General features: G+C 35.3%; 1 protein-coding gene and 1 non-coding gene across 2 annotated transcripts; one reads left to right on the plus strand and one right to left on the minus strand.

The window, feature by feature from the left end:
- Window positions 1-3,572: 3,572 nt before the first annotated feature.
- TRNAL-AAG lies at window positions 3,573-3,653 on the plus strand. Its single transcript has one exon. It is a non-coding gene; the product is annotated as a tRNA-Leu (tRNA).
- Window positions 3,654-6,330: 2,677 nt separating this feature from the next.
- LOC116013455 (polyadenylate-binding protein-interacting protein 11-like) lies at window positions 6,331-10,830 on the minus strand. The gene is made up of 11 exons (XM_031253224.1): window positions 10,576-10,830; window positions 9,955-10,467; window positions 9,695-9,805; window positions 9,547-9,591; window positions 9,360-9,432; window positions 8,892-9,004; window positions 8,727-8,786; window positions 8,587-8,634; window positions 8,432-8,500; window positions 6,822-6,883; window positions 6,331-6,742 (listed from the first exon to the last, which is right to left on the minus strand). The coding sequence occupies exons 2-11, from the start codon at window positions 10,378-10,380 to the stop codon at window positions 6,682-6,684; spliced, it is 1,068 nt and encodes a 355-aa protein (XP_031109084.1). The 5' UTR covers window positions 10,381-10,467; window positions 10,576-10,830; the 3' UTR covers window positions 6,331-6,681.
- Between the last annotated feature and the right edge of the window lie 260 nt (window positions 10,831-11,090).

An 11,090-nucleotide genomic window follows, 5' to 3' on the forward strand; every position in this document is an offset into this window, starting at 1 on the left:
GGAAAAATTTAAAGGGGGGGGGGGGGGGGGGGGGGGGGATCCTAAAAAAATGAATTTCTTGATCTTCTTTGCCAATATCTTGGACCCAAGAGATAAACTAGAATATATGACATTCCAGTTTACCCAACTGTATGGTGAAGTGAATGCGAAGGAGTGTTTAGAAAAGGTCCAAGCTGCTATGGTTGAATTGTATGGTGACTATGCAGCCACCTCTTCTGTCAATTTGCAACAACATGAATCATCTTCTGTTATTGCTAGCCAACCAGATAAGCAAACTGTCCAGTCTCAGTCTCATACCACAGTTGGTAGACCTCAGTCTAGGTTAAAAAACCAACTCAAAAGACAAAGGATGGAGGCTGGTGGAGGCAGTAAAGAAATTGAGCTTCAAGTGTATTTAAGTGAAAAAATTCCGGATGAAAGTCTTGACTTTGATATTCTTAGGTGGTGGAAGCTAAATAGTGAGAGATTTCCTACTCTCCCCAAAATGGCAAGGGATGTCCTAGCAGTCCCTATATCCACTGTTGCCTCAGAGAGTGTATTCAGTACTAGTGGAAGGGTATTAGATGTTTTTAGGAGTTCTTTAACTCATAAAATTGTGGAAGCCCTAGTATGTGCACAGGACTGGTTGATGTTACCAAATCAACCAGTACAAATTGAAGAAAATATTGATGATGTTGAAAGGCTTGAACAAGGTAACTTACTAACTTGTATAATTATATTAATACATTATGCTTTTAAATTATAAGTTTTAACTTAGATTCTTTTTTAATTTATTTCTTTCAATTTGCAGAGTTGGCCACTGGTATTGGAAGGACACGACCTGGGACTACTGGTTCTTCCCTTGATACCATTCCTGTAATATATATATATATATATATATATATATATATATATATATATTTGCAGTTTATTTTCACTTACAGTCTTTCATAGTTTCATTCCAATATTCTTTGATTGAATTCTGATTTCTGATTTACTGAGGAATACTGGTTAGTGAAATTTTGGACACTGTGAGTGGTGACTGTGGTACTGGTGAGTGGTCTGTTGGACAATGGCTTGGTAACATTTCAATTGTTGTTGCCCTTGATTCCTTTGATCATATTCCTATCTTATCATCCATCAGGTATAACTGTATCAGATCACTTAAGCTTTTAACCTTTTGCCTTGATTAATTGAATCAATAGTGCATGGGTCTTTTAGTGATCTGGACATCTGGTATATCATTCTCCCTTATTCTCATTTTGTTATTTCTCATTAGTATAGTCCTAATTCCAATGTCAATGGCTATGATGATGCTTCCACCATTTGTCTGAAATGGTTTTAGGTTGGTAGGTTGCTCATTAGTTTTGGGTTTAATTCCAAAACTGAAGTAGCAATCTGCCCCAATTCTAACTTGACGTGAAAACATAGCAATCTGAGCTTTCCCTAAGTCCCTTTTTCAGCACAACTGACAACTGTGAATGAGACTATGAGAGAATCTGTGATGGTTTTAAGTTTTTAACTTTTAACTTCCACTATCCACTATATATTTAACTTGTGTTTTTGCATTGGACTGGAAGATATTGAATGTTGAATTGCTGGCTGATGATTGATCACTTGTTTTATGCTTAATAGTTAATTCAATTAATTGGATTTTTGGGCACTTAACTTATAACTCTTATTTTGAATCTTAAGTTGTAAGTTGTAACTTGTAACTTGTAACTTAGTATTTTGCATGCAAATTGTAAGTTTTTGGCTTGTAGCCTTGTAATTTATATCTTGAAGGCTTCAAGTTGAAGCATATAGATTACATAATATGTACAAGTTTTATGTTAAGTACTTAGGTTTATTGTTTTAGTTTTTTATTTTATATTATTTTGTGAACCCGAAGTCAATCGAAATTCGAAAACGAATAATTCGAACCGCCTGATATCTGAATTGCCAATATCCGCAAGATTACCTGTGTAAAAAAAAACGGATAAGAGTTAAAATTGAACATCCGAAAATCGATCGGGTGGGCGGTTCGAATATCCGGAGCCGTCCGATGCACAGGACTAACAATTACCATACTATCAGGGACCAAAAAAATGTTATCACAATTATCCCATATAATAGTGTCGAATTATTTTTTTTGTCACAAAAATTGTATTATTTGTGACTAAATTACAAAGTCACAAAAAATTTGTCACTAAATCTCTTCATTCTTGTGATGGTTGACTTCACATCAAACGTGAATACTAAAATTTTCATTGTACAACTTAGGTGCACACGACTACACGAGTTCATCCATATGGAACTCATTTTGGGATTTTGAGATGCCCCTCACCCCCTTTATGCTAGAGAGTCTCTTAGCTACAAACTTCAAACTTCTTAAAAAGTTGAAATGTATTTATACTAGTATAAACTCTCATACTTTTTCAATGTGGACAAAGACTCCATCAAAGCCTTTCAAAGCTCTATTTTCCCAACATCATATGTACACTTTTGAAAATTAATTTCACATTCACTCATTAGTTATTTTAAATGTATAATATATTAAGTTCATCACCTCAACTAGGAGAATCCAAATTTACCTTGGTCCGACCAAATCAAAAGTTTTTAATAAAATCCTATTGTCAATGTCTAAATTTCCATTTTTTAAAACCATAAATCAATGCATTAATAAACTGAGAATAAAGATTGAATGCAAGTGAGAATAGAAACGTTCCAAATAGAAAAATCAAATTGAGAATCGACTGCTCTCGCTAAGGTGTGTACAAGCACTTTCGTTGATCGACGGATAAACCGAAAAGACACTAATTCAAAGTGTTTGACAAGGGAAGGGAATAACAACCCCTAATGATATATGTAACATGCATAAGAGAAATCCAAAGCCAAAGACCTTGTGGTTTAGTGGCACCTGGTGTCCCGATTTACACTCCCACATGAATGATGGGAGTGGGTTTGAGTCTCAGTGGAGGCAATTGTGCTTCAGTAGATGACAAACCTTGAGATAATTCCTTATTTTGTTAAAAAATATGAACTAAATCTATATCACAATACAACTAAATGAATAAATTGTTGTTTTTATACAATTATATGCCTTAAAAGCAAATGAGAAAGCAATTTTGGTCCCTGAGTCTGGTGTAACATTTTTAGCTCATAGACAAACGATGTTAGTTCTAAATAAAAAATTTTGAAATCGTAGTTTTGAAAGATTAATTTTTGTTATCTAAGTATCAATCTTCATCTTACGTATCGCATTCCTCAACCTATGTCATTTTAACTCAAGTGCTCAAATTCTAGTGTTATGTGATAAAAGATATCAAGCTAGTCTAATATTTGTGATTTCTTGAGTTAAAAATAGAATGCATTGAATAAAAGAATATGTAGAATAAAGCTTGTGATCAAACTAACCTTACAAAATAAGAGTTTTTAAAATTTTTTGACAAATTTTGTTGTAATGGACTAAAAACACTACTTTAAGAAAAATTAACGGAAAATATTTACAACTCTAAGGGACAAAATCTACCGTCAATATAAAGTTTAGGGAGCAATAATGGCAAGTTATTGAAGAAGCAATTATTGTATATTATATAATCTCAAATAACAAGGTTGAGATGGCCGAGTTGGTCTAAGGCGCCAGATTAAGGTTCTGGTCCGAAAGGGCGTGGGTTCAAATCCCACTCTCAACAATAATGCTTTTCTTAAATGCTTTCAAAAATAAAAAATTACATGGAACAAATCGACTGAATACAGGCCCGTTAATTATCAACCTATATGGGGCCCACTTATGGGCTAAAACAATCTATTTCGAAGAAATTGACTAAATGTTGGCCTGTTATGCGGCCCACTGATGGGCTGACCAATAGTTATACATGACCCATCACAATATACATATTAAATATTTACAATTCAAATTGCGAACATTTAGTATGTAAATTTTATATTTTGTAAAGTTAAAAAATTGATAGGCGCCCGATTTTTTATTTTACTTTTTAAAAAAAATTCTTTAAATTTTTTTAAAAATATTTTAAGAGTTAATAATTGTAAAGTGCTTAATATTTTAATTCTTTACGCTTTAATAGTTAAATAGTTAATACTTAAATACTTAATAAGTTAATAGTTATTACCTATTAAGTTATTAGTTACTGTATTATTTATTAGTGTATTACTTATTAAGTTATTAATTATTAGACTATTAGAGTATTAGTTAATACATTATAAAATTAATAGTTTAAATGTTTAAGATTTAAAATTATAAAAATATTAAGTAATAAATATTAATTTTAAAAAAAAAAGTGTCCCAACTCGGCCGGCCGGCTAGGCAGTATTAGACCATGATATTTTGGACCCGGGTCAATAGAATAATTTGCATGGGTTGACATATTTAGCCAGATAAATAAATCTGCATAAAATCAATAAATTTGACAGTTCGAACAAGTTATTCCAGTGCAGGTCGAGCAGACTAGTTCAACTTGATTGTCCGAACGGGTTAACCTGAATTTAGTGTGTTTATCCGCAATAGCTTAACCTACTCAAGGTTGTTCTTTGTTTTACGAGAGATGTGGAATAAAATATAAAATGGATGTTTGAATTGATTAAAGGATGTATGAATTTATATTTATTAACGTAAATGCAGTGATTTATGGGTTGTTATACCGTGGACCTGGGTCTACATTCACATATCATATACTCTACATTCACATACACTATACTCTACATTCACAATTTGTAAACTCCACATTCACACATTGTAAACTTCACATTCACACATTATAGGATTATATGTTTAGTAACTATATTACCACTGTTATGCATTCACACATTCAAAACCCTATATTCACAGGTCCTATACTCCATATTCACAACTTGAGAACTCCACATTCACACATTACAAGGCTACAGGTTGCTAGAACTTCTTAACTCTATTACAAATTCACACATGCATAACTCTACATTCACGACTTCTATACTCCATATTCACAATTTGAAACCTCCACATTCACACATTTCTGAGCAACTCTACATTCACATAATCATAAATCTACATTCACGATTTCTATACTCTACATTCACACTTTGAAACCTCTACATTCACACATTTTTGGACAACTCCATATTCAGCAATATGTTTACTAATTTAAAAAAAAAAAGAAAAAAAAAAGAAAAGAGACAAAAACGACGTAGTTTTGGACCCAGGTCCACCTTGCTAGGTGGACCTGGGTCCACAGCATAATTTGCCGTGATTTATTAATCCATTTATGTGGAGAAATTTGACTAAATATTAGCCCGTTAATTATCCATCTATAATAAAAATCAGCCTGAAGTCAATAAGTCCCATGACCAAAACGGAATAGTACAAAATATAGTCAGCTAACCCGATAGCTCAAGTTGTCCAAGTTTACTCTTTGTTTCATAAGAGATATTAAACAAAATATAAAATGGGAGTTTGGATTGATTAAATATAATGTATATGTTTATATTCATTAACTAGTTGTAAAATATCCGGAGTAAATGTTATATATTTGTAATTAACATACTCATAAGGTACAGAATTTCATAACACAAAACACACAAAATTACAACACAAGACACATAACATAGCATGGAAGACACATGGCACACATGTCGGCCCCTAAGCACGTGTCCCTTAAACCCTATAAATACCCCGCAACGCAACAATAGAAGAGACCTTTCGGCAATTCCCATACTATTACTACCAGCTCAGTAACTTCCTATCACAACTATCTCTTTCCCGAGCCCTACACCATACTAAAAGATATATGATCGTATTCTAATACACCTAATACACTTACCAACTACATACTAGTACAAATACAGATACTTGGTGAGATTTACCTTATCAAACCTAGTTGGATTGAAAAGACAAGATACAGAACTTATACTCGTAAGATATAAAATTTCATAACACAAAACACAAAAAAAAACATAACACAAGACACATAACATGTTATATATTTACGTATTTTTCAAATATGATTTAAATACGTAACTTGTGTTCATAGACATAAAATTTCACAACACAAGACACAGAAATTCATACACAATTACTAATTTGTTCTAAGTATAAAATTAATACTCATAAAAAGTATAAAATTAATACTCATAAAGTACAGAATTTCATAATGCAAAACACAAAAAAATCATAACGCAAAACACAAACACATGAATCAGGATTCATATTGCAATGCAAAAACCCTACATGGTCCATGGTATAACGATTGTGTCAGAGAATACTCTCACTATTTGTCATATTTTATTGAAAGAATAAAAACTACAATCCATTTCATCATTCAAATCAAGAGCTGCATGTCACGGGCCTTCTCCAAGAAAATTAGGTCACGGAAAGAACAAAATCATATCCACAGAAGCATTAGGGAAGAAGACTTAAGCAATGTATAAACAATAGAAACATGAGTAGTAGTTTTGAGGCACAGCCTACAGAATTGAACATACTTGGCAGGCAAGCACAAATTACCACAAATTAAGCCTCATAATACACCATCCAACTCTCTACAACATCTAAACACAGCTACAAAAGAAAGCGTTGGTTGCAGATACCTAACCATGACGGGACGACACCAAAACCCTAATTCATAGATTCGGCTAAGCACAGCGCTATGGAGGAGGTATTTGTATCATCTGTGTATAGAATAGAATACGAACAAGACCAGCTTTAAAGCGGTGGCAGAGGATAGATCAGTGAAGCACAGCAGAGCGTGGAGCACGGGGTCGAACAGGAGTCTTTGATGGACTTACCCTGAAACACAACGATAGAGTTTAAGATGGATGATGCATACACAACGATAGAAATGAGGCAGGAAGTTCAGAAGGCAGACCTTATCGGAAGTGATCCCAAGATAACACCACTGCAGTTCAATGCAGCAATCGCACTCTCAGCCTGTAAGCCAACATAATTTTTCACAAATACACAAGTGATCGATCGATCGGACACAAAAGTTTTACAGTTTTATCATCCCATTGTTCATACACATTAAATTTGACCAAATGAATATCGGACTACGGACAAGTATAGGAAAAAGGAAATTACAGAATATTGTGTTAGTTCAAACCATTGTTAAATGTCATTGTGTTTTCATCGTTTACTTTATAAGGAAGAGAAGCAGAATGGAAGAACAATAATATGCACAAAATATTCAAATTAGACCTATCTGAGAAAACTGATCATAGTACAACAAACTTTCAGTACGCTATTTTCAAAAATCATTGTAGCCAGTGAGCAGTAATTGTATGCTGAGTGGAGTGGTAATACTAATAAAGTGATTTTTAGAAGAAGAAAAACTGTGATTAGATTCCACCACAAAAATGTTTGTATTATCATCCTAACAAACAATTGTGCATAATCACCCGAACATCATTGTCATGGATGATGGATGGGATGCACCTAATGTCCTAATGTCTCAATGGATATCATTATTGTAAATGACTAGGCAAAAATAATAATAATAATAATAATAATAATAATAATAATATAGCTTCTGTTAATTTGGTACCCTAAACCCTATCTCTGTAAACAACAGCTTTAGTTATGCTTTAGTGTAGTGCACCATAATCATTACAAACTACCACCTGCAGTGGCATACTGACACCAACCCTTTGCTCCTGTGGGCCACCAAGACACCATAATAATAATAATTGTTATCATATTTCTATCAGAAACATGATTGTAATAATGCCAGTATTGTAGGTTAAAGCTAACTGTATAACAAATATAACCAACCATAAAAGTTAATTTCACAATACATGGAAAAAGCTTTAGGGACACCATGATCAAACAGAAACTTCACATAATAATGGAGAACGACAATAGACTTTTTTTTTATGACGTGCGAAACCCCACAACCCTTTTGAGTGTGAGCAAACCTCACCTTGTGACCCTAACCGACAAAGGACCACAAGGAACTGAAGGAAGTAAACCAGCCTAAGTTACCCATAGTTGACCGGCTCAAACCAAGGGGACAAGGATTCGAAATCGTGACCTTGTGGTCACAAGTGTGGAACTCTTGCCATCTTCGCTGGGGTTACCCCCAACAATAGACTTTTTCCTTTTAGGAGAAAGTGTAGAGGATTAGGATATATAAAACTGTGTCTGAAGTAGCTACCTACATTGGTGGTTTTCAGAGCTGGGAGGGTGTTAATTCTGACCCTATATGGGTTTAATAAACAACTAGCATATCAGATTTTCCAGTTTGACCTCAGAGCCAAATTTATACACACATACGGAGATCCTCCTAAATGGCAAATACAATAGTCAAGTAGAAAATGCATAAAGAAAAAAAGGCAGAATGGTATAACAAAAAATTACAATGCTCAAATAATTGACAAAAGATAGATAAAATATGTAAAACTACAAATTTTGGTTCAAATCATGATAGGGCAGTGCAGTTAGCAAAAGGAGACAAAGTAAAAAGAAGCCTATGGTGGTTACCATGACAAACTCAACAAATGCTATGCGTGTTGAATGCTGATAGTCACCAAGCAACCGCAAACGGTGAACCTACGTTTAGGATGACTTTCAGAAATGGAATATGCAATTCAAGGAGCAAAACTTTGAAATATTTTTATACCAAAAGAGCTACAAACCTCTCCACAAATGGTTTCAAAAAAGAGTTTGACATCTGCTTGAGTAACCTGGATTTGAAAGAATATACAACCATTAACCTATTTTTTAGTAGATGTTCATCAAACACATCAAAACAACAAAATTTTAAATCCTTAGTTACCTTCTTATCAATGTTTGTACAATATATAGTTCTTGCACACATCTCCCTTTCATCTTCAGACTAAACCTCCCAGAAGAAGATAACAAACTTAACATCGATCAGTGCAACCCTGTAATGTGCCCTCTAACAACAAAAGTAAATATTTCAAGAATCCATAAATCTGACCTGTGGCAGAAATGTTGGATTAACGGGGGCAATAGCAGTTTTAGAGGGAAGCACCCTCACTGGATAGAATCCAAGCATAGTTCCTGCTAGATTCAAAGCATTCCTTGCTCCTTCTGCACACCAAGTTAAAAGTATAACAAGTGCCTTATGCAATGTTGTAGAAGGCGCTAGGCGCTAGTCGGTCTAGGAGGGCAAGTAACAATAATAAGAAAAACACAGCAAGTACACATTGCACACCAAAAAAAAAACACTCGGCCTAGTTGGACAACTCAGGCGCCTAGGCCGCCTAGTCGAGAGCTGAGTTTGGCCGACTCAAGCGCCAAGTTGTCAGACTTGGGCGCCTAGGTCGCCTAGTCTGCCGACTAATGGCCACCTAAGGGTAAAATCTCCTCGGCCGCTTAGGCCAATTTTTACAACAGTGGCCTTATGCAATACGAATACAAACTAAACAAGCATCACTCAACCTACCTTCATCAGTAAATTCAACAAAAGCAAAGCGAAGCACTGAGTTGGGGTCACCACATATTCGACAGTCAACAACCTTCAGCACCAAAAAGTAAGGTGAAGCATTGAGAGGGCAGTTCCATCAACATAATCAAAAGGGTAAACCATATATCTGTTTGCAAGTATTGAAGTGTGGTAAAAGGAAAAGCACCTGGCCACAGTTGAGAAAGAGTCCAGCAAGCTGCTCTTCAGTGACCTGCATTCACATCATTTCAGATAAACAAAAAACATGTAATCAAATCAAGGTAAACATCTTAATGACACAAAAAGAGCCGCCTATGAAAACTGTGATACTTTACCTGATGATCAATGTCAGATACATATACTGTCCTCTTTATAACATCATCTCTTTGAGCCATACTTGTTCGGTTATTCATCCTTTTCTTCGCATAACCATTGCCATTCTTCTTCTGAACACAGTATTAAAATCTCAAAATCAATAGTAGCTAGAGTATTATCAACCACACTGTGACTATAAGAAACAATATAGAAAAAAGTTTCAAGAGTAATAATTTCTTGGTGCTTTTAAAAGGAGAAAAATGAATGGATGTATATATACCCTTCTAATGGAGTTTCCATTACGAAGGCCGGAATTAGGCTGCTGCAATACAAAATTGTTAGCAAAGTGTCCTCCACCAGGCGGCAGCGCCACCACTCTAAGGCTGCCGCCGATGCTGAGAGACGGCGGCACAAACTCCTCCGCCATGGGATTCAATTTCGAGAGCATTTCCTCCAAATCCCTCATCTCTTTCTCGCTCTTAAACCCTCCCCGACCATCGCCATCCTCCTCGTCAATCTGTAAATTTCTCCTCGCATCCAAACCGTTCACTTTTGACCGCTGATCGCCCAGCACTCCATTGCCATTCTGCACCGTCTGGAAACTCTGATCACTCTGCGGACTGCTATTCTTTGTTGACTGGTCACGATCGGCTGCAACGACGTCGTTCTGCACGTTCCCGTCGTTCCCATTCTCAACCACCGCCATGATCTTCAAGAAGCTATACGCAGCCGGACCAAAGATTTCTCCTTTCTCCTAGTCTGTTCCTTTGATCCTCCTTCCCCGATATGGGTTCTGCCAAAAACAAAAAATCGCCGCACCTTTTACGATTCATTCCAAAATTTTCAAGCCAAATAAAGATTTGAAAAGAATAACAAAAACGAAAGATAGAGAGATCAGTACCTGATAGAGCTTAAATGTTGTCCATTGATGAGTGATTAGAGCTGCTCAAACTCAAACAAAGATGTCAGCTTAGGAATCAAAAGAAAATCAAACACCCAATTTCTGATTTTAAAGAGTTTTGGTAGTACTATGATTTTTACTGAGTCTTCTGCAGAGAGAAGAGATGAGTAGTTGAAGGGGAGAGAGAGAGAGAGAGAGGGGCAGAGGGAGAGAGAGAAAAAGGGTGGGGGTTCTTCGGATCGTCCGTTTAGGCCACTATAACTTTTTGGACCTTCTTCACTACGCCCCAAAAAGATGAAATTGAAACTCTGATAAAGATGACCATTACAATAATAATAACTCCATTTTTATTTTTTTTCTTTCTTCCCAATTTTATTTTTTTCATCTTCCGCCATCAGTAGGGGTGTGCAATTACCGAAATTTTTCGGTTAACCGACCGACCCATCAGGACATGTGTTATGCTCTTTACAATATAATTCTTTTACATGTTAAATAACAATATTTGGTTAAAGAGA

Source organism: Ipomoea triloba, chromosome 3 (genome assembly GCF_003576645.1).
Source record: "Ipomoea triloba cultivar NCNSP0323 chromosome 3, ASM357664v1".
Lineage (NCBI taxonomy): Eukaryota > Viridiplantae > Streptophyta > Magnoliopsida > Solanales > Convolvulaceae > Ipomoea > Ipomoea triloba.